This window comes from Bos javanicus, chromosome 10 (assembly GCF_032452875.1).
Source record: "Bos javanicus breed banteng chromosome 10, ARS-OSU_banteng_1.0, whole genome shotgun sequence".
Taxonomy (NCBI): Eukaryota; Metazoa; Chordata; class Mammalia; order Artiodactyla; family Bovidae; genus Bos; species Bos javanicus.
In genome coordinates, this window is record NC_083877.1 from 101,916,652 (window position 1) to 101,941,209 (window position 24,558).

Here is a 24,558-nt window from a genome sequence, read left to right on the forward strand (position 1 = left end):
GGCCTGGACCCAGCTGGGCCAGACCGGCCAGAGCCTCCAGGACCGGGAAAATGCACGCCCGGCCTAGACTCATCCCGGTCAGCAGAGCTTATCCAGAGCTGGAGCTTCAACAGGAAGGAAAAGGGAACAATGGGGAGCGGGGGAGTGCTGTCCACTCCCGACGCCCGCAGCGTATGTTTTTCTGTGGTACATTCAACCTCGGACTGCGTACAGCCTTCATCACATTTTAACTTCGACCTACTTAAGGATTAAATCTGCCACAGATGTACAAATGCTCACGTGCTTTAGGTCAAACCCAGGGGAAGGCTGTCTGTCACCTGCGTCCCTTCTCCCTCTGTGAGCTGAGCCCTGGCAGGCACTGTGCCTGAGGTTCAGCTCCCCTGTTACATGTTGGACTGCCTGCCTGCCTCACTTGGTGGTCCCCTGAACGAGATTCAGCCACTCCTGGGTTGAAACCAAGTGTACACACAGTCTGTCCCCAGACCCTGACCAACAAACCGAAAGCCTGGAGACACTCCTGCTGAGAGCAGCAGCCCCAGAATGAGGATGGGTCCCTGCACAGCACCCCCTTGTAGTCACAGAGGTAGCACGGTGCTCACCTGCACCCCCGTATCTTCACCCCACCCTCCTAGGAAGACTGGCGGCTCCTCTGTGATCCTCACCTGGTTGAACAGCAGCATTACCTGCCCAGAGAGCTAAGCCAAAAATCTCACAGTCACCTCGATTCCTTCCTCAACCACACAGCATACATACCATCTCCATGGCCTACTTCAATTCTGGCTTTTGCACTGTCCACTAGGACAAAGGAGTCAACTCTAGTTCTTTCAAATAAAGGAGATCTAATGTATGGAACTGTCTGCCTAAGTGATGAAATGGATGAGAAGCCAAACAGGATGGCATGGCATCCCCAAATTCTGCAACAACAGGAAGGCACGAACATCCCAGGGCTGGAAAGAATCGAGGGATGAGGTGGAGTTAAAGAGTGGAGAAGGTGGGCTGCTGGGTGGGACCCAGAAGGAACCGCAGAGGAAAGGTCTGTCTGGCTGCAGCGGGAACAACTGAAGACGTATGGCTGCTGTCAAAGGTGCTGCCTGAGGTGGCTCCTCCTTCCTCTTGCCACCTGGAAACAGCCTCCAGAAGTCAAGCCCCCTGAAATGCAGAACCCAAAGCCAGCTCACCTCTCCAACCATTCTCCTTCCTCATAAGCTTTAATTCCTTCTAATCTGTTTTCCACTATTTGCCAGAAAAATCTTTCTTGCTCATGAACTTAATTAAGTCATTCCTCCTGCTCACCTGACAGTGGCTGACAGCCTCCTAGCAGGAAAAACTAGGACCCATCCACCAGGGTGACTTTGCTAATCAATTGCAAATATAGGTAGTCCTGCTTCCCGTGGCTACCACATGAACTGAGTTCACTCTGTAACATGGGTGAGCAGCTACTCGCGGTGTTATGATTATTCTCTTATAACATTTTATATTAGAGTTTAGCTGATTAACAATGCTTTGGTAGTTTAAGGTGGCGAGCAGAGGGACTCAGCCATACCGATACATGTCCATGCTCCCCAAACTCCTTTCCTATCCAGGCCGCCATGTACCATTGAGCAGAGTTCCCTGTGCTCTGCAGTAGCACCTTGTTGGTTATCCATTTAAATATCGCAGTGCGTACATATCCATCCCAAACTCCCTAATTAGCCCATCCCCCGTCTTCCCCCAGCAACCATTAAGTTTGTTCTCTAAGTCTGTGAGTCTGTTTCTCTTTTGTAAATAAGTTCATTTGTATAATATCTTTTTATATTATCCATATAAGGGATGTCATACAATATCTCTCCTTCTCTGTCTGACTTACTTCACTCAGTATGACGACATCTAAGTCTATCCAGGTTACTGAAGATATTATTGTGGAAGAAAATAGAGACTATTCCACAGGCATCCACCCTGAAAATGATAACTGGCTGAAGAGCATTCTTTTCTAATCAGGATTGTTTGCATGATCAGAAGCTCAGGGCTCCAATGAAAAGATGCCATGAAGAAGCAAGTGAAGAACAAGGAAAGGCTATTAAAGTCTATTAAAACAATAGAGTATCAAGAGATTGAATCAGTAATCAAAAAACATCCTACGTAGAAAAGCCTGCGCTCAGACGGCTTACTGGGGAATTCTGCCAAATGTTTAAAGTAGAATCAACACCAATCCTTCACAAACTCTTCCAAAAAGAAGAGGAGGTAACACTCCACAGTTCACTCTATAGCACCAGTATTATCTTCATAACAAAACCAGACAGACATCCCAAGAAAACTACACCATTATGAATACAGATTAAAAATCCTCAACAAAATGTTAGTGCACCAAATCCAGCAACATATAAAAAGGATTATATATTATGACCAAGTGGGACTTATTCCAGGAATGCACGGTTGGCTTTAACATACAAAAATCAATCAATATAATCCAGCCTAACAGAAGAATGGCTTCCCTGATGGTTCATCAAGTAAAGATCCGCCTGCAATGCAGGAGACACACATTCGATCTCTGGGTCGGGAAGATTCCCTGGAGGAGAAAAATGGCAACTCACTCCAGTATTCTTGCCTGAAAAATCCCATGGACAGAGGAGTCTGGTGGGCTGTAGATCAAAGTCGGACGCGACGGAGTGACTGAGCATACAGCACAGTAGAAGAATAAGGCACAAAAGATCACACAGTTATTTCAGTAGAAAAAACATCTGACAAAATCTAACACCCCTTTATAATAAAGACACTCCACAAGCTGGAAATAGTTCTTCAACCTGGTAAAGACCATTTATGAAAAACCCACAGCTAACACAGTACTTACTTGTGAAGACTGAAAGCTTTCATCCTATGACAAAAATCTCTGCTCTGGTCACTTCTATTCAACATGGTACTAGAGGTTCCAGCTAATGCAGTTTGGCAATAAAATAAATAAAAGGCATTCAGATTGGAAAGCAAGAGGTAAAAATACCCTATTTACAGATGACATATTTATGGAAAAGCCTAAAGAATCCATAAAAATTATGAGCTAATAAATGAGTACAGCAAGGTTATAGAATAAAAGATCAATATACAAGAGTCGGTTGTATATTTTATACACTAGCAATGAACATTCTAAAACTTAAACTAAGAAAACAATTCCACTTATGATAGCATCCAAAAGAATAAGACTTAGGAATAAATTTAAAAAAGGAATAAGGCTCGTACACCAAAAACTAAAAAACATTTTTGAAAGAAATTAAAGACGACATTCCATGTTCATGGACTGGAAGACCTAATATTGTTAAGATGGCAATATTCCTCAAATCAATCTACAGATTCAACATAATCCTTATCAAATTCAACATAATCTTTATCAAATTCCCAGTAAGCTTTTTTTTCCCCACGGTAATTGACTATTTGAGTCTAAAATTTATATGGACATATAAGGGACCCAGAAAAGCCAAAACAATCTTGGGAAGAATAACAAAGTTGGAGGACTCATACTTCCCAACCTTAAAACTTACTACAGAGCTACGTAATAAAGACAGGATAGTGCTGGCGTAAATGTAGACATACAGACCAATGCAATGGGACTCAGAATCCAGAAATAAACCTTGGCATTTATACTCAATTGAATTCAACAAAGACATCAAAACAATTCAATGGGAAAAAAATAGTCTCAACATAGTGCGAGAATAACCACAGAGAAAAGAATGAAGTCAGGCCCCGACCTCACACTATATACAAAAATAAACTCAAAGTAGAACACAGACCTAGATGTAAGAGTTAACACTGTAAAACTTTTTAAATTAAAAAAAAATTTTTTTGTGACAGTGATTAGTCAACAGATACAACACCAAAAGCACAAAAGAGGCAAGAGAGAAAAAAATAGAGAAACTAAAATGAATCAAAACTTAAACTTTTACATTTCAAAGGGCACCATCAAGAAGGTAAACAGATAACCTACAGAATGGGAGAAAACACCTTAAAACCCTATGGACGTGCAGGGACTTGTGTCTAGACTGTATAAGAGCTGTTACTGCTCAGTAATAAAACAGATTGCCCACTTTTAAGATGGACACAGGATCTAAAAAGATATTTTTCCAAAAAAGATACACAAATGGCCAATAAGAACAAGAAAATTATTCAACATCATTAGTCGTTAGGGAAACGAAAACCACAATGAGCTACCACTTCACCTACACACTAGGACAACTGTAATCAAAAGAGCAGATAGAGTGTTGACAAGGACGTGGAGAAACTAGCACCTTTCAGAGTAATACAGCTCTCTTTGGAAAATAGTTTACAGTTCCTCAAAAAAGTTAAACACAGAGTTATCACAAATTTGGCCTTGGAATACGGAATGAAGCAGGGCAAAGACTAATAGAGTTTTGCCAAGAAAATGCACTGGTCATAACAAACACCCTCTTCCAACAACACAAGAGAAGCCTCTATACATGGACATCACCAGATGGTCAACACCGAAATCAGATTGATTATATTCTTTGCAGCCAAAGATCGAGAAGCTCTATACAGTCAGCAAAAACAAGACCAGGAGCTGACTGTGGCTCAGATCATGAACTCCTTATTGCCAAATTCAGACTGAAATTGAAGAAAGTAGGGAAAACCACTAGACCATTCAGGTATGACCTAAATCAAATCCCTTATGATTATACAGTGGAAGTGAGAAATAGATTTAAGGGCCTAGATCTGATAGAGTGCCTGATGAACTATGGAATGAGGTTCATGACACTGTACAGGAGACAGGGATCAAGACCATCCCCATGGAAAAGAAATGCAAAAAAGCAAAATGGCTGTCTGGGGAGGCTTTACAAATAGCTGTGAAAAGAAGAGAAGTGAAAAGCGAAGGAGAAAAGGAAAGATATAAACATCTGAATTCAGAGTTCCAAAGAATAGCAAGAAAAGATAAGAAAGCCTTCTTCAGCGATGCAAAGAAATAGAGGAAAACAACAGAATGGGAAAGACTAGGGATCTCTTTAAGAAAATCAGAGACACCAAAGGAACATTTCATGCAAAGATGAGCTCGATAAAGGACAGAAATGGTATGGACCTAACAGAAGCAGAAGATATTAAGAACAGATGGCAAGAATACACAGAAGAACTGTACAAAAAAGATCTTCACGACCCAGATAATCATGATGGTGTGATCACTCACCTAGAGCCAGACATCCTGGAATGTGAAGTCAAGTGGGCCTTAGAAAGCATCACTACGAACAAAGCTAGTGGAGGTGATGGAATTCCAGCTGAGCTATTTCAAATCCTGAAAGATGATGCTGTGAAAGTGCTGTACTCAATATGCCAGCAAATTTGGAAAACTCAGCAGTGGCCACAGGACTGGAAAAGGTCAGTTTTCATTCCAATCCCAAAGAAAGGCAATGCTAAAGAATGCTCAAACTACCGCACAATTGCACTCATCTCACATGCTAGTAAAGTCATGCTCAAAATTCTCCAAGCCAGGCTTCAGCAATATGTGAACCGTGAACTTCCAGATGTTCAAGCTGGTTTTAGAAAAGGCAGAGGAACCAGAGATCAAATTGCCAACATCCACTGGATCATGGAAAAAGCAAGAGAGTTCCAGAAAAACATCTATTTCTGCTTTATTGACTATGCCAAAGCCTTTGACTATGTGGATCACAATAAACTGTGGAAAATTCTGAAAGAGATGGGAATACCAGACCACCTGATCTGCCTCTTGAGAAATTTGTATGCAGGTCAGGAAGCAACAGTTAGAACTGGACATGGAACAACAGACTGGTTCCAAATAGGAAAAGGAGTTCGTCAAGGCTGTATATTGTCACCCTGTTTATTTAACTTCTATGCAGAGTACATCACGAGAAACGCTGGGCTGGAAGAAGCACAAGCTGGAATCAAGATTGCCAGGAGAAATATCAATAACCTCAGATATGCAGATGACACCACCCTTATGGCAGAAAGTGAAGAGGAACTAAAAAGCCTCTTGATGACAGTGAAAGTGGAGAGTGAAAAAGTTGGCTTAAATTAGCTCAACATTCAGAAGACAAAGATCATGGCATCCGGTCCCACCACTTCATGGGAAATAGATGGGGAAACAGTGGAAACGGTGTCAGACTTTATTTTTCTGGGCTCCAAAATCACTACAGATGGTGACTGCAGCCATGAAATTAAAAGACGCTTACTCCTTGGAAGGAAAGTTATGACCAACCTAGATTGCATATTCAAAAGCAGAGACATGACTTTGCCAACAAAGGTTCGTCTAGTCAAGGCTATGGTTTTTCCTGTGGTCATGTATGGATGTGAGAGTTGGACTGTGAAGAAGGCTGAGCGCCGAAGAATTGATGCTTTTGAACTGTGGTGTTGGAGAAGACTCTTGAGAGTCCCTTGGACTGCAAGGAGATCCAACCAGTCCATTCTGAAGGAGATCAGCCCTGGGATTTCTTTGGAAGGAATGATGCTAAAGCTGAAACTCCAGTACTTTGGCCACCTCATGCGAAGAGTTGACTCATTGGAAAAGACTCAGATGCTGGGAGGGATTGGGGGCAGGAGAAGGGGACGACAGAGGATGAGATGGCTGGATGGCATCACTGACTTGATGGACATGAGTCTGAGTGAACTCCGGGAGTTGGTGATGCACAGGGACGCCTGGTGCGCTGCAATTCACGGGGTCGCAAAGAGTCGAACACGACTGAGGGACTGCTCTGATCTGATCTGATCACATGACCCAGTAATTTCACTCCTAAGTATATACCCAAGAGCAATGAACACGTGTACCTACCCCAAATTTGGTGCACAAATGTTTACAGCAGCATTATTGATAACAGCTAGAAAGTAGGAGCAACCTCACGTCCATCAACTCTGCATGGATTAACAAATGTAAATGTGGCATGTTTATACAATGGAGCATTATTCGGCCATAAAAAGGAATGACACATGCTATAACATGTGAGAACCCTGGAAACATGCCAAGTGAAAAAGCCAGACACAAAACATCACGTTAGGATGTTCTGTTTATCTAAAATGTCTAGAATAGGCAAATCTATCAAGAAAAAGTAGCTTAGTGACTGACTATGCCTGGGGGCGGGGGTGTTCCCTGGTGGCTCGCTGGTAAAGAATCCGCCTGCAATGCTGGAGACCTGGGTTCGATTTCTAGGTCAGGAAGATCCCACTGGGAAGGGCATGGCCACGCACTCCAGTCTTCTTGCCTGGAGAATCCCACGGACAGAGAAGCCTGGTGGGCTACAGTCCACGGGTCACAGACAGTCGGACACGACTGGGTGAGTAAGCACAGCACATGCCTGGGGGGGCGGCGATTAATCAGATAATGGACGTGACCATTACCGAGCACTGATTTCTTCTGGGGTGATGAAAATGTTCTCAAATTGACCATGGTGATTGTTACACAACTCTGAACCACTGAAGTGTACACTATAAAAGGTTGGAGTTTATGGGATGTAAATTATATCTCAATAAAGTTATTTTTCTAGAAAGCTGTAGAGCATATTTGTAATATGAAAAACTGAAACAACACAGATGTTCCACAGGCAGTTGGTTCAAAAATATGCATAAGGCATACACACCACTGTGCAGCCTTTAAAAATTGGTTTCAAAAATATTTAATGACATGGAAAAATAACTGTCATGTACACACATATATACATACAGTGAAAAAAGCAGAAAACAGTATATATAACACAATCTTAATTGTGTACAAAATATGAATATATTTATAAATTTCATGGGCTTCCTGGGTTGCAATAGTGGTAAAGAACCTGCCTCTCAATGCAGGAGACCTAAGAGATGTGGCTTCAATCCCTGGGTCGGGAAGATTTCCCGGAAGCGGGCATGGCACCCCACTCCAGTATTCTCACCTGGAGAAGCCCATGGACAGAGGGGCCTGGCAGGATACAGTCCATGGGGTCGCAGAGTCAGACATGACTGAAGCAACTTAGCACAGTACAGCACATAAATCAGACTTATTTAAAGATAGATATAAATATCTGTCTGTATATCTTTTAAAAATACATCATTATTGACTAACTCAAGTAGCAGTAAGATGACTGGTTTTATTTTCTGCTTTATATTTTTCTTAATTTTCCAAATAGCCTATACCCGACATACAAGTGAAGAATAAATGTTCATTTTCAGATCAAAGGTCGGAATGAAAGGCAGCTGGTCCCACACAGCGCAGGTAGAAAGCACACAGGTACGGCTGTTCTGCAGGACAGTCTGGAAATACTCCTCTCCTGACCCAGAAACCCCACTTCTAGAAACCTCTCCCAGGGAAACCGTTAAGAACGAGCGCAGCAACCAGGCTGAGAGGGCGTTGGTCACAGCCTCACATGTAGCTGAGAAAAGCTGAAAACAGCCCACACGGCCAAAAATAGAGGCCTTTCCAGTTAAATACATTATAGCTTATCCATAGAATGAAATGCGGCACTGCTGCTAAGACACTGCAGAAATGCATCTGCTGTCACAGTGGCAGCAGGTCCCAGAGCAGCATATGCGATAGAACCTCACTTTATAAAAGAGAAAAGGCCACACGGATGTGTCCGGAGACGATCTGGAAGGAAACACTCAAATGTCAGCAAAGGCGGCTCTGGGGGGACAGGGTGATGGGCATTTTAACTTTCTTTTGACTGGTCTGTATTTCTTGTTTTTATACAATGTGTCTTGTCCGTACTAAGCGGAATAATAAAGTGAAATCCTGGGGAAGAGGCAGAAGGTCAGCCTCAAGACAGAAGCATCACACCCATGACAGGCAGGGCCGAGGGGAGGGCAGAGCCCATAGCAGGATACCTGGGGTCAGACCTGTTGACTCAGGTCTACATATGTCAGAGCTTCTCCTCGTTGTGTCTCATTCATTCTTCTCAGGATTCGTGTCAGAGTACCACTATTTCCATTGTGTAGATAAGAAAAGTGGGACTTTGATTAAATTGCTGAAGAGTTGCAGAGCAGCATCAAGGGTGAGCAGGTGTCTGACACCAGAGTTCCCTCAGTGACCTCCTTAATCCAACTGAAGGGCAGTTCGAGAGAGCAGAAATAGTCTGGGCTCCAGAGTCCCCGGGCCTGGATTTGAATCCCACCTCACCTCTGAAATGCGAGCTTTCAGCCGTCTCTGCAGAGAACACCACCCCTACTGCACAGGACTGTTCTCCAGATGCAGCACCCTCAAGCGGGGAGGCCTGCAGACGGCTCGCCTGGCTCTTGGGAAAGAGAAAGTGTGAGTCACTCAGTCGTGTCCCACTCTTCACGACCCCATGGACTGTAGCCCACCAAGCCCCTCTGACATGGGATTCTCAGGTGGGAGGGCTCAGTAAGCGCTAACCCAACAGGAACGCCCAACCTCTCAAGGCCGCAGGAGTCTGAGATGGCTGCGGCTGTGAGAAAGATCTCGAGATATGGGAATAATGGGCTTCGTGCAGTTCCCACCGTCTGGCTCTGGCTCAAACCTGGAACCCAGCAGAGTCCAGTCCTTCTTGCCCTCTGAGCCCTCCATCATCCCTGCAGGCTGCCTGTGTGGTCTGGTCCCAAGGCCACCTCCAGCCACAGTGACTGTCACAGAGCACTCACCTGCAAAGTATTAAGTCACTGAATCGCGTCTGACTGCGACACCATGGACTGTGGCCCACCAGGCTCCTCTGTCCATGGGATTCTCCAGGCAAGAATACCAGAGTAGGTTGCCATGCCATCCTCTAGGGGGTCTACCCAACCCAGGGATGGAATCCAGGTCTCCCGCATTGCAGGCGGATTATCTACCGTCTGAGCCCCCAGGGGAGCCCGTGACACCTGGCTCCCTTCCAGCTGTCACTTCCCCTCTTCCCCTGTAGGGACCGCCTCCAGGAGACAACGCCATAAGGGGCCCGGCTCTTTGTTGAGAAAGAGGCTCATCCTCAGAGGGGCCACTGCTGAGCCGCCTGGGGGACACCCCGCCCCAGTGCCCTGCAGGGCCCACCCTCTTCATCACGGCCTTCCCGAGGGTCCTAAGCTGGCTCCAGGGCATGCCACTGGCCACCGGAACAGCGTCGAGGGTGCAAGGGTGACCCAGGAGGGGCCAGTGACCAGGTGAGAACCTGGCTGAGACTTCTGAGACTCCGTCCAAGAGTAGAGTCTGGCGTGGGAAGGGAAACAGCACAGGAAAGACATGCTGGCCGGTGGAGAGAAGGCAGCCCTGGCTTCAAGCCCTGAGGCCCGCCGCCGCCAGTCAGACTGAGGTGGGTCTTTCACCCGCAGCTGGAAGGCCCTGCCCTGCGGCTCCCGGCAGAACTTCACAGGAGTCTGAAGCCCCGGTTTACCCTCTGCATGTGTCCACCGCGGGGCTCTGCCTTCTGGGATGTTGTAGTTGCCGACTCGGGTCAGCACTCTGTGAGCAAAGCACGCTCACTCACTGAGTCTGCTGAGCAGCCGGCTGGGCAGACAGAGTGGGTGACACGGACCCCTGGCCTCCAGGCCAGCCCCTCCGCACCGCCTGTCCCAGCAGCTGTCCCATCGCTTTTCCCCGGGGGCCCAGACGGTAAGGAATCCACCTGCAGTGCAGGAGACCCGGATTCAACCCCTGGGTGGGGAAGATCCCCTGGAGGAGGGCATGGCAACCCACTCCAGTATTCCTGCCTCGAGAATCCCATGGACAGAGGAGCCTGGTGGGCTACAGTCCGTGGGGTCGCAAGGAGTCAGACATGACTGACTTTCCGTGTTTAAAGGTTTGTGTTGACGGCCCTGGGCGCTGCCTCCAACAGGCAAGCATCTTTTTCCATCTTGACGCTGCACCCCAGGACGGGATGCTCAGGCACAGCGGGCCAGTCTCACGTGAGGAAGGGGTAACATTCCCAAGGGGGTGTTGTTGTTGTTCAGTCACTAAGTTGTGTCTGACTCTTTGCAACCCCACGGACTAGGGAACGCCAGGCACCCGTCCTTCATTATCTCCCGGAGTTTGCTCAGAGTCATGTCCACTGAGTCGGTGTTGCTATCTAACCATCTCATCCTCTGCTGCCTCCTTCTCCTTTTGCCTTCAGTCTTTCCCAGCATCAGGATCTTTTCCGAGGGGAGGCTGGTCTATAATTCTGTTACCACCTCCACAAAGCTGTGCTCATCACACTGCACTTCTGCAGAGAGGCCCACAAGGTCTGCAGACTCCAGAGAAGGCGGGGCCTCCACCCAGGAGGGGAGGTCTGGTGGGAAGGGACACACCCTCCTCCCCAGGGCCCAGAGGAGACGTTTTCTCCTGTCTCTTATCAGCCAGTGTGTTCAGCACGTCCCTTCTGAAGACAGCTATGTGGGAATGCGCTGAATTGTTCTTGGCTCTTAAAGGAAGGCTGCTTGAATCAAAGGATCCATCCCTACGTGAACGGTGCTTTGTGATAAAACCATGAATGTGGGTGCGGCTTTAAAGACCTCTAACCTTCCGGGTGAGCCCTGGGCGAGGCTGGTGACGTGAAGCATGAACTCTGACTTGGCCCCCCCAGCAGGCAATCCTGTTAGGGGTCCACTCCCCGCGTCCCAGGCCCCTGGCACCCGCGCCCTCAGACACCATTAGCAGATTTTCCCCCCTGAGCACCGCTCCAGGCCTCCAGACTCGCTTGCTCTCCCACATCCGGAGCCAAACCCTCGGCCACACAAAGCAGGCACCCTACAAGCGCCTCTCCCCTCTTCCCACAGCTGGATGTTCCCAGAGGCTGCCGAAGAGATCTGTCCATTTGGGTTTAAACTAAGTGGATACATAAGAACAAAACTAGCTAATCTTTGTTGATCTGCCAGGCAGGGTGCTAAGTGCTTTACATGTGTTCACTCATTCCCTACAACCACCCTGTAATGTAGAAACCATTATCACCTCCATTTTATAAATGAAAAAAAAGGGGCCCCAGTGAGGTGAAAGTAATTTGCACAAGACCCTAAAGCTAGTAAGTGACAAAGCTAGAGATCAAACCTGGAAGTCTGCCTCCAAAACTCTGAGCCAGCGGGTCAGAGCGCCATTCCAAACCCATGAACAAAGGAGGCATAAAGAAAGCAGAGGAGGCCCCACGTAGCTCCCAGCACTGTAACCGCATTCTCCAGCTGGGCACTGGTGGCTCGGGGGTGAAGAATCCGCCTGCCAACACAGGAGACCCAGGTTCGATCCCTGGGTCGGGAAGATCCCCTGGAGAAGGAAACGGCAACCCACTCCAGTGTTCCGGCCTGGAGAATCCCACGGACAGTCCATAGGGTCACGAAGAGTCGGACACGACTGAGCGCCTAAACCACCACCACCACCTGGCCACAGCCGTCACTCAGCCCGACAAGCCTCCTACCGAGAACCAGCTCCCCTTCTTGGCCCTGCCTGTGAGTCCCTTGCCCTCTCTGGCACCGTCTCCTCCACTGCAAGGTAAGACGTGTGTATGAGAGACGGCTGTGAGGGCCCCGTTTGTATCTGGGGGTCAGTCCTCCGCATTCTGAAAAGACGTTGAACTCCACGCGGCTGTTTCCAGGCTCCCGTATCCCTGCGCGGGGTGCCAGTGCCCAGCCTCGGGGCCTGTGCGCCCCCTTTTGTTCACTCCGCACAGGCTCCTCTATCTGCACCCTCCTTCAGGTCCTGCCTGGGTCAGAGACACACCCAACGTCTGAGGGACACACCCAACGAGAGGCTTGCACGTCCCCGGTCTCTCCTTTCTCCCACGCGCCTGCTGGCTGCGGCTCTGTGGGGGCTTCTCAGCGGCGGACTGACGGGTGTCACCCCTGCTCACCCAGAGCTCTCTCCTTTCCCCGTTCCAGGGCTGCCACGGGCCGCCGCCCCCTGGGGTCGTCAGTCGCACGGCCGAGGCTGCGCCCTAGAGGGGCGCGGCGGAGCAGCAGCCTCGCAGAGCAGCCGCCCACCAGCCTGAGCCGGTGCTCGCCCGCAGGGCTGTCACGGGCCCGCCCTCACTGGGGCCAGTGCACCTGTGCTCTCTACTGCAGCAGGGCACGAGCCTCGGCTATTGATAGAGGCCATCTCTCGGAAGACAAGCCACTTACCGCCCCCGCTGTCCTAACTGCAGAAAGTTAGCCGATGTCCAGCAGATCTAAGTCCCAAAATAGATGGTGGCCACGAGTTCACTGTTCCCAAGCCTCCCCACTTGGGAAAAGAACGTCTGGGCCACTCGGTGTCTTGGAGATTTCAGGTGGTACCTCAACCTGTACTCAGAGCAAGGACCTCTACACTGGATTCACCCACTTCTACCAGAAGCTGAAGAGTTCCTGCGCGTCTCTTATTCTCATTCTCTGCTTGTCTTCTGAGGTTTCAGACAAAGGAGGAAGGAGTTGGGGGGCTGGAAGGGAGCTGAGATCCACATGGAGGCTCCCTGATAATGGAAATGAAGTGAACTGTATAACCTTTGGGGAAGGACCCATGCCAGGCTCTGTCACACGTGATGCCGGCATGCTCTTACAGGTATTCCTCATAACAGGCAGCGGCTGAGTCTGAACGAACGAGGATGTGCTCACTGTGTTAGCACTGGGCAAAGAAAATGCATCTGACCATCACAGCCAGGCGCAGAGGCGCCCAGAATCACCTAAATTACATGATGGGCAACTTGCCCAGTAGAAATCTGAGCAAGGGAACTTCCATCAGTTTCAATCAATAATAGAGCATCACAATTGGTAAAGAATCTGCCTGTAATGCAGGAGACGCGGGTTCGATCCCTGGTTGGGGAAGATTCCCTGGAGAAGGGAATGACTATTCACTCCAGCATTCTTGCCTGGAGAATCCCAAGGACAGAGGAGCCTGGTGGGTGGTCTGTGCCACCAGGAGCCCATGGGTTGCAAAGAGCTGGACGTGACTGAGCAAATAACACTTTCATGTTCAACAGCACTACGGACCAGACACCATGCTGGGTTCTGAGGACAGCACTCGAGCAAAACATTTCTTCCTCGAGTGGAATTCACAGATGGTGGGAGAGCCTGAAACAGTACAGCTGGTTCCAATATGGTGTTCAGGCGATTCTAACCTCCTGTGCCACGATACTGTCAAATGCGGCAGACTCTGAATGGGTGAGCACTGGGGGGCCTCGGAGAAGACAGAAAGGGTGAGCCTGCAGGCTGGGGCTTCCAGGCAGGAGCCTGGGGCAGGGTGAGCAGTGAGGGGCACCTGAGGGGGGGCCGGGAGGAGGGGTGTGGGTGCAAACCAGGGGTTCTCCAGGGGCCTGCACGCTTCCTGCCTGAGGAAACCTCACTGGCCCGAGCAGATGCCCACCCACACACCAGGGGAACAGGGTGGCTGAGAACATGGACTCGGGAGCTGAGCACCCTGCAGTCTGCCCCGCTCCCGACACTCAGCAGAGGAGCAGGGGCCGAGGCTGAGTCCCGGCTGTAGGACCCCAGGCAGCGTAGCCAACCTCCGTGGGCCTCAGTGTGCTCATCCGTGAAACGGAAAGAGTCGTGTCCATCCCACAGGTGGTGGTGAGGCTTGGCTGAGATGCCCAAACAAGAGTCACAACACCTGGCACGCAGTAGGCACCAATGTCATTCCTAGTGACCTAACCCCGTTGCATTTCCTTCGTCTGTAAACTAGGGGTGTGGAGGATTAACTCACCTCCCAGAGGAGGTGCTTGTAACTGCACATGTGGGTTTCCGATTCCCCACGAGCCAAGGCTAACATTACCCAGTCAAGGGAAACCGCTCCCGGCCATGGCTGCCCCAGCAGATGTGGACGTTCAGGGACATTCCCGGCTCTGGCTGAGACCCCGGGTCGAGTCAGACCTCAGGGCCCCTGGAAGAGGGGAGGTGACCTTCGAAAGTGTGCGGCTCAGTCCACGCGGGCAGCAGCCTGCAGGCGGCAGAGGGAGGGGCGTGGGCCAGTGCCCGCCCGCCCGAGAGGCCCCTGCTGGGGACTCCCGCCTGGGCTTACTCTGGTGAAGGAAGGACAGTATCTCCCTCCTCCCGTGAGCCGGCCGGCGTGTCCCCGGAGTCGTGCTGGGGCTGCCGCCATCACACACCACCCAGGGCCCGTCTCGAGCTGCGGCCCTCCTTGCCCGCTTGGGTGGCAGCCGTGAGACTAAGCTAGCAGTGCAGTCTACCCCACCAGGCTGAGGCAGAGCCCAATTCTGGACCCGAGCTTTTGGTGCTAAAGCACCCCTCAGAGCCCCGCCACCCCCAGCGGGCAAACCAGCCCCTGGGTACAAGCCCGCAGACCCCAGGCCATCCACGCCGCCTTGCTCTTGCTGCACCCAGATCTCTCTCACACACACACACACACACACACACACACACACACACTCCCACACACACACACTCCCACACACACACACACTCCCCCCCACACACACACACTCCCCCACACACACTCCCACACACACACACACACTCCCACACACACACACTCCCACACACACACACTCCCCCACACACACTCCCACACACACACACTCCCACACACACACACTCCCACACACACACACACTCCCACACACACACTCCCACACACACACACTCCCACACACACACACACACACACACACTCCCACACACACACACTCCCACACACACACACTCCCACACACACTCCCACACACACACACTCCCACACACACACACTCCCACACACACTCCCCCCACACACACACACACACTGCCACACACACACACATTCCCACACACACACTCCCACACACACACACACACACTCCCACACACACACACTCCCACACACACACACACACTCCCACAGCCCAGGGCATGTGAGATGCTGGGAGAGCAGCAGGCAGAGGAGGGCGGCCGTGTGGCGCAGACCCTCGGAACTGCTGAGACGGCCTTGCAGGACTGTCAGCCCCAGCACCCCGTTGGAGTGACGGCCCACGGGGATGCAGAGATTAACTAGAGGGATCTAAATGTCCTGGAGCAAGGCTCCCAGGGAACAGGGTGAATATGCCGCCTGGCCACAGAGCTCTCAAGTGGGCATGCTGCGGCTGGGTCAGTACTGCACCGGGCAACCGAGGCGGACAGTGGCTGCACACGGTTGTGCACAGGGCTGCACACAGCTGGCCACACAGTGGCCAGCTCACTGCTGTTCCAGAGCGGGAGGCCGCCTGGGACCCGGGCCTCTGTGTGGCCACGGTGTGGCAGGAAGGGGAGGGGCAGCTTCAGAGGGTCTCCTTACCGAGGCCTTTAGAGGCCCACTAAGTGCACCTCTTCCTCCAGGAAGCCTTCCTGGCCCCGCTGGCCCACAGTCATCTTTCCTTTGAAAAGCTGTCACCCAGGCCTGGCTTTTCCCATTTGCTGTTTTGTTTGGGGCTAACATTTCAAAACATCATTTAGTAAGTGCTTTACATATATTATGTGACTTTGTCCTCAGAACTCTATGAAGTGGTTGTGATTATACCCATTTCACAGATGAGGAAGTGACAGCTTGGAAAGGTCAGACAGCGTGCGTGTCCTGCCTTCTTGTCCTTTTCCTCCCCATGGGACGGAGCTCCCTCAGATCAGATCATAGCGTCCTCTGTGGCAAACAGGGCAGCACGTCCCCCTTCCACACCCTGAGCCGCCAAGCCCCCAGGTAAGCGCCAACCGCTGAGGCTTAATTAACCCAGCATGCTGAGTCACTCAGTCGTGTCTGATTCGTTGTGACCCTATGGACCGTAGCCTCCCAGGCTCCTCTGTCCATGGGATTCTCCAGGCAAACACACTGGAGTGGGTTGCCATGCCCTCCTCCAGGAGATCTTCTCAACCAGAGATCAAATTCGGGTCTCCCGCTTGGCAGGTAGATTCTTTACTGCTGAGCTAGTGGGGAAATCCTGTTTATATGCTGTGAAGTGAAAGTTGCTCAGTCGTGTCCAACTCTTTGCGACCCCATGGACTATTTAGTCCATGGAGTTCTCCAGGCCACAAGACTGGAGTGGGCAGCCTTTCCCTTCTCCAGAGGATCTTCCCAACCCAGGGATTGAACTCAGGTCTCCTGCATTGCAGGAGGATTCTTTACCAGCTGAGCCACCAAGAATGGTCCCTGCTTAAGTCGCAGATAAATTATCAGGAAACTCGACTGAAATTCCTCTCCTGCAAGGCCAACCGAGGAGCTGCAGTTCTGAGGAAACCACGTCGCCGGGCTTAGCATGGCCCAGAGCCTGCCGTGGGGCAAACCCAGCTGCCTCGCCAGGAGCGGCCGGGGATGACGCCCGCCGAGGGCCCGGGGTCACACCGGGCGCCAGGAAGAGCCCAGGCGGCGAGAGCCGGGCTCCGCCCGCGGGACGCGCCTCACCTTGGGTGGCGTAGGCCTCGGCGGCCATGCGCAGCCGGTACGGGGGCGCGCCCGTCAGCGGCCAGTCCTCCAGGCCCGCCCGGGCGTAGAGGCGGAGCGCGCCTTCGCAGTCTCCTTCCACGTAGTGCAGCTTGGCCAGGACCAGACTGGACTCCTGTAGGAATTCTGACTGGAGGGAAGAGGAGAGAAAAGAAACTGTCCTCAGATACACGCCTGACACTCCCTCGGGCCTGCGGCTCTCCACTCCAGACGGCCGTGGGAACTTCCCGCCGCGCCGTCCACAGGGCCCCGGGGCGGGAGCGGCGCGCGGGCCCAGCCAGTGCTGGGCGGCAAAAGGGGGTCTCTCCCCCAAGAGCAGGACACGACCGAGCGACTTCACTTTCACTGTTCACTTTCATGCATCGGAGAAGGAAACGGCAACCCACTCCTTCTCCAGTGTTCTTGCCTGGAGAATCCCAGGGACGGGGGAGCCTGGTGGGCTGCCGTCTACGGGGTCGCACAAAGTCGGACACGATTGAAGCGACTTAGCAGCAGCAGCAGCAGCAGCACAGCCACCCCCGGGAATATCACTCCGCCATCATCACGAACAGAGTTCTGATCCCTGCCGCCACACAGGCAAGCCTCAGACGCATGACGCCAAGCGAAAAAGCCGGCCACACAGGCTGCGGATACTGGCCAGGGTGGTCAGGTCTACCGAGGCTGCAAGCAGACAAGTGCCGCCTAGGGCTGGGAAGGTGCGCGCAGAGGCGGTGCCTGCTGATGGTTACAGGCTCCTTTCTGGGGTGATGAAAATGTTCTAGAATTGTCTGTGACTCTACTGTGAAAGTGCAGTGAAAGTCACTCAGTTGTGTCCCACTCTTTGCGACTCCATGGTCTACACAGTCCATGGAATTCTCCAGGTCAGAATACTGGAGTGGGTAGCCTATCCTTTCTCCAGCGGATCTTCCCAACCCAAATATTGAAACCAGGTCTCCGGCATTGCAGGCAGATTCTTTACCAGGTGAGCCACCAGGGAAGCCCAAGAATACTGGAGTGGGTAGCCTATCCCTTCTCCAGCGGATCTTCCCGACCAGGAATCAAACAAGGGTCTCCTGCATTGCAGGCAGATTCTTTTTAGTGACTCTACTAAAAACCATTAAATTGCACACTTTATTTTTTTTGCAATAGTAGAAGATGTTTATCAGTTTTCACAATCAATACCCAGACAAAAAAATAAAAGGATCATTACAATTGCAAGCCATAATGCAAACATGATTAACCTAAAAATATAAAATAATTACATACAGTTTGGGGTGTTAAGCAGAGTGATGTGGTAAGTGGAAGTGCATGCATGCACATGTTTTCATCTGCCCAGCCAGTCTCTGTCTTTTGGTTTGTGCATTTAACCCATTTATATTTAAGGTAATTATTGATATATATGATCCTATTACCATTTTCTTAATTTTGGGGGATTTATGTAGATCTTTTCCTTCTCTGGTGTCTCCTGCTTAGAGAAGTTTCTTTAGCATTTGTTGTAAAGCTGGTTTGGTGGTGCTGAATTCTTTTAACTTCTGCTTGTCTCTAAAGCTTCTGATTTCTCCATCAAATCTGAACAATGATTCTAAGGCATGTGAATTATGTTTCAATAAAGCTGCTGTAAAACAAGCTCCCCTCAGGCCTCAGGCTGGTCCAAGGATGGAAGGAGTGTGTTATGAACAAAACACAGAAGCACCTGTCTCAACAAAGGCAGCTCCGTGGACATCCTGGTGGGTTGAGCACACAGCATTGGGGCTGTGCCACTGACTGTAGCCCAAATAACCCGAGGAGGGAGGCTTTCTAAACTGGTGTAAGAACCAGACTTTCTTTCTTTCCAGGGACAAGCTTTTCTAGCTGAGCCATTCCAGCTGCTTATGGGGACTGACCAGGTCCCTCCAGAGGGTGCACATTCGAGCTGTCCTCTGATGGGCTTGTCCTCCTCCCCATCGGAGAGGCTGGCTTCCTGGCCCACACGTGTGCCAGCCTCATCCTGGGCCCTTCCCCACCCCTACTTGTCCCTGGGGAGAGGAGAGGCGACCTACCTGTCTATGTAAGGAAACAGATCTATCAGCCTCTCCTAGGCATCCTCCTTGGAACCCCAGCCATACAAGGCTGAAGTTTTCAGCTGACGGACGCACATCACGAAGCGCCACTATCCCGTAATCTATGGCTGGGATGGGGCGGGTGATACACGGGTCACTAGCCAGAGCGTGGCGAAGCCAAGGAGTCCTTGAAAGGGCGCAGGGCAGACAGAGAGACTGAAGGGAGCAAAGGGGTTTTAAGAGTGGCCCAAGCAAGTGACCCCAATGCACGCATGAGAATCATATTTGGAAACAGAAAGAAATCAAAGCAGACTAGAGAAAACAGAAAAAGAGCTGTGAAAAAAGCATCCACCGTGGGGTTCTCCAGCAGGAGAGGGGGACAGGGCAGCCCTGGGTACAGTGGAAAGGCTTCCTAGGGGTTCTGCCGCGTCCTCTCTCTCTCCCTGGAACTGAGAACCACAGGCTGGAAAGCAAACTGAAGGGGGAAGAGAGGGGAAGTACTGTTTGCTGAGTCCAGAGCTTCAGCTTGGGGTGATGAAAAGGTTCGGAGGATGGGTGGTGGTGATGAGGATATGAACACACTTAAACCACTGGCTTCCCTGGTGGCTCAGAGGTTAAAGCGTCTGCCTCCAATGCGGGAGACCCGGTTCGATCCCTGGATTCGATCCCTGGGTCAGGAAGATCCCCCTGGAGAAGGAAATGGCAACCTGCTCCAGTATTCTTGCCTGGAGAATCCCATGAACAGAGGAGCCTGGTGGCTACAGCCCATGGGGTCTCAAACAGTCGGACACGACTTAGTGACTTCACTTTCACTTTCAAAACCACTGAACTGGGACATCCCTGGCAGTCCAGTGGTTAAGACTTTGCCCTCCAGAGCAGGGGGCGCAGGTTCAATCCCCGTTAGGTGACCTAAGACCCCACGTGCCTGGCGGCCAAAAAACCAAAACACGAAATTGAAACAATATTGTAACAAATTCAATAAAGACTTTAAAAGTGGCCACGTCAAAAATATTAAAAAAGAAAATCTTAAACAAAATAAAAAATGAAGCCAGTGAACTATATGCTAAGAAATGGTTATAATGATAAATTTTATGTTATTTATATTCTACTGCAAGAAAAAATGCTTTTGATTTAAAAAATGTTAACAAACTTGAAGGCCAAACGTCTGCCATGCAGGAGCTTGAGGAATATCCCAGGGATGGAGGCACAATAGGGAGGCACAGCCTGGAGAGGCTTGCTGGGCGAATGCAGAGGAGACATCTCGGCCCAGGCCCCAGGCGGGGGACCGGGGAGCAGCCCCAGCCTCGGGCCCACCACCCAGCCCCGGACAGGCGTAACTTCCTCAACTTGAGTCAGAGGCCAGGCCGCCGGCTACTCGTTCAGACTTTTTGCCCCCACACTGCCCCCTGCTCTGGTCTCTCCAGCCTCGGTGCACGTGTGTTTCGTGGGCACCTATGAGGTCGCTGGATGGCATCACTGATTCAGTGGACGTGAATGTGGGCAAACTCCGGGAGACAGGGAAGGACAGGGAGGCCTGGCGTGCTGCAGTCCATGGGGTCACAAAGAGTCAGACATGACTGAGTGACTGAACAAGAATGTGTCTGCACAGGGCTTTCCCCAGCTCCCAGGCAGGAGACCCTGGACCTTGAGGTCAAGTGGAGGGGGAAATTTCACATGGGCCAGTGGGAGTGGGGCGGTCTGCAAGGCAACTCTGGAGCACTCTACAAGGCTCTTGTGCTCACGCTCGGTCGTGTCAGGCTCTCTGGGACCCTTGGACTGCAGCCCATGGGATTTTCCCTGCACAGCTTCCTCTGTCCCTGGGATTTTCCCACCTAGAATACTGCAGTGGGCTGCCATTTCCTGCTCCAGGGGCATCTTCCTGTCCCAGAGATCGATCCTGCGTTTTCAGTGTCTCCAGCATGGCAGGCAGATTCTTTATCTGCTGAACCATTGGGGAAGCCCCACTTTTGGCAATGGGAGAAAAATTGTATAGGCAGAACCAGGAAAATAGCAAAAGCTGACATGTATCTAAAGCTATTCAATTGTGAAAGAATTTGTACACCTGAAACTCAAAACAACTTGAGCTAAGTGGGCTTACAGGAGAGAAATGTGAAGCTCAAAGAGGTTAAACAGCTTCCCAAGATCACATAGCCTGTGACTCCATGCTGGAAAGCAAACTGAGAAATCTAAGTCGAAATTCAATATTCTTGCTGTCACACTGGATTGTGAGGGCTGAAGAGGACCGGTGAAACAAAAAGTTTTCCAGACGAAATGAGGGGGGTTGGAAGTGGGACAGAGCCTAGTCAGGGGCCCCCACCCCGCCCGCAGCAGCAGGCGCACCCCCACTCCCGGAAAGACTCCTGAGTGCTGCACCATTCCCTCTAACTAGACCCACCAGAGCCACTAGGCCCATCGGAGTCACCAGAACCACCTTCGTGAAGAACAACCAACATGGAGACAAGAGTCCCTAAATCTGAAGGGAAGTGCAGGAAGGGAGGAAGGAAGAAGGACAGAAGTCAGAGGTGTCAACGCTCACCGCAGGGCAGGCTGGGCTGGGGAAGGGGAAGGGGGCCGGGGGTGAGGCGAGATGAAAGGCTTCCAACAGGAGAGCCTCGTGAGAGGGGACGCAGAGGAGACCCAGAGACGGGGCGGATGAACGCAGGGCAGCCCCTCAAGCACTAGGGGGCGGGCAGAGGGGGCTCCCGCCGGGTCCCCCACAGCTCGGCCCGGCCGCCCGGGACGCTGGGCTGCAGACTTCGGGCGGGGATCGTGCGCTAAGGAACCGCGGGACTAGCTCCTCCGCTGTCGGTGGGACAAAGCCAGGCTGAGCTCCGGGCCGCACCTGACAGCTTCATTCCAGACCCCTGGGGACAGCAGTGCCATTTCTCAGGAGAACGTGGCCTCGGGGGCTCTCCTGGGAGAGAAGCTGCTGGTCTGGAAGCCCCGCGCCGAGTCCCCTCCCGAGAAGGGAAGCACGGCGGGCAGAGCGGCTCCCACGCCGCGTGTGGGACGCCCTCCCCGGCCCGGCCCCCTCCCCGGCCCGGCCCCCCGCCCCCAGGGCCCGGTACCTTGAGGTTCCCTCGGTCCAGGGCGGCAGTCAGATGCTTGCGGACCTCCGTCAGCTGGGGCCGGGGGCCTCGGGGGCTGGCGCCCTGCCGCAGGGGGTGTTCCTTCAGGTACTGCTCCAGCTTGGCCTCCCCGAGGAGGAGCTCTGCCATGTCATCTACGAAGAACACAGAAGAGGGTGAATGGGGCGAGGGCGGTCTGCGTGTGGGGAGTCTCTGGGACCATCTCACAGTGAGTCCTCTTAATTAGTAAAGCTTCCGGAGGATGCAGCTCAAGCACTCATTCCTCGGCCTGTATTTGCTGCTCTAGAAAGATTTGCTGTTGCTGCTCAGTCGCTCAGTCGTGTCTGACTCTTTGTGACCCCATGGACTGCAGCGCCGCAGGCCTCCCTGTCCATCACCACCTCCCGGAGTTTGCTCAGACTCATGTCCATCGACTCGGTGATGCCATCCAACCAAAAGACGGATACATGTTAACATGGAGAGAGCTCAAGATCAGTAGGAAACACAAAGTTGTCTTATGATTTATTCAGTACGATCTTACCAAGACACACAAGACCCAATACTCTATTTTCCAAAGACAATGCAGTGAAATCTTCTAGCTCTTTTGCGGTCTATAGCCTTATATGTGGACATGAACTGGTAGAATGTCTTGTGTACGCAACACTTTAAAACAAGTTTGTATGAAAATGACCTGAACACATGCAGTCTGTTTCTGCCTAAAAGTCAAAGCTCTACGGACATGATATCTGGGAATGTGTATGTAAAGGTTCTCCTCCAAGAGTGTATTACTTACACTTCTAACTTTGTTACTGTTGCTGTTGGCTTGTTAATTAGAATAAAAACCTCACTCTGAGAGCAGCTCTTTGGAATCCACACATCCAGATTGTTCTGAGAACACCCAGAACAATTCATACCCCAGCCTGAACATGGTCTATTTTTTTCTGTGATGGAACAGAACATAATTGTATTAAAATATAAATGCATTTTTTAAAGGCCTAGGAAAATATGCCTCAAGCTAAAACCCATGACAGGAGTTCTCTTTCACAGATCACAGCCTTGCTGACAAAGGGGCTTATGTGACTCATGAAGCTATGAGCCATGCCATCCAGGGCTACCCAACACGGACAGGTCATGGTGGAAGTTCTGACAAAGTGTGGTCCATGGAGGAGGGAACGGCAAACCACTCCAGCATTCCTGCCTCAAGAACCTCATGAACAGTATGAAAAAGCAAAAAGATATGACACCCGGAAGATGATCCCCCAGGTCAGAAGGTGTCCAATATGCTCCTGGGGAAGAGTGGAGAAAAAGTCTCAGAAAGAACGAAGCGGCTCGGCCACAGCAGAAACGATGCACAGTTGTGGATGTGTCTGCTGGTGAAACTAAAGTCCAGTGCTGTAAAGAACAATATTGCATAGGAACCTGGAATGTTAGGTCCGTGAATCGAGGCAAATCGGACATGGTCAAGCAGGAGATGACAAGAGCGAATGTAGACACCTTAGGAAAAGGAAAAATGGACAGGAATGGGCGAATTTAATTCAGGTGACCCTTATATCTACTACCCTGGGCAAGAGTCCCTTGGAAGAAATGCAGTAGCCCTTTTAGTCAACAACAGACTCTGAAATGCAGTACTTGGGTGCAATCTCAAAAACGACAAGATGATCTTGGTTTGTTTCCAAGGCACATCATTCAGCATCACAGTAATCCAAGTCTAAGGCCCAACCACTAGCCAAAGAAGCTGAAGTTGACCAGTTCTATGAAGACCTACAAAACCTTCTAGAACACCAAAAAAAAGATGTTCTTTACATCACAGGGAACCGGAATGCAAAAGTAGGAAGTCAAGAGATACCTGGAGCAACAGGCAAGTTTGGCCTTAGAGTACAGAATGAAGCAGGGCAAAGGCTAACAGAGTTTTGTCAAGAGAACTCACTGGTCATAGCAAACACCTTTTTCCAACAACACAAAAGAGGACTCTACACATGGACATCAGCAAATGGTCAATACTGAAATCAGATCGATTATATTCTTTGCAGCTAAAGATAGAGAAGCTCTGTACAGTCAGCAAAAATAAGACCAGGGGCTGACTGTAGCTCAGATCATGAGCTCCTTACTGCAAAATTCAGGCTTAAATTGGAGAAAGTAGGAAGACCATTAAGCCATTCAGGTATGACCTAAATCAAATCCCTTATAATTTGTGGAGGTGATGAATAGATTCAAGGGATTAGGTCTGGTAGACAGAGTGCCTGAAGAACTATGGACA

The 24,558-nt window shown here is 50.8% G+C and overlaps 1 protein-coding gene across 7 annotated transcripts in view; it reads right to left on the reverse strand.

The window, feature by feature from the left end:
- Positions 1-24,558, reverse strand: part of TTC7B (tetratricopeptide repeat domain 7B) — a 277,951-nt gene that overhangs the window by 226,138 nt on the left and 27,255 nt on the right. For all 7 annotated transcript variants that reach the window (XM_061429699.1, XM_061429701.1, XM_061429698.1 and 4 more), the window contains 2 exons: positions 22,302-22,456; positions 17,177-17,345 (listed from right to left, as the gene is read on the reverse strand). In XM_061429699.1, coding sequence (XP_061285683.1) covers positions 17,177-17,345; positions 22,302-22,456 — 324 coding nt within the window. The remainder of the gene's footprint in view (positions 1-17,176; positions 17,346-22,301; positions 22,457-24,558) is intronic.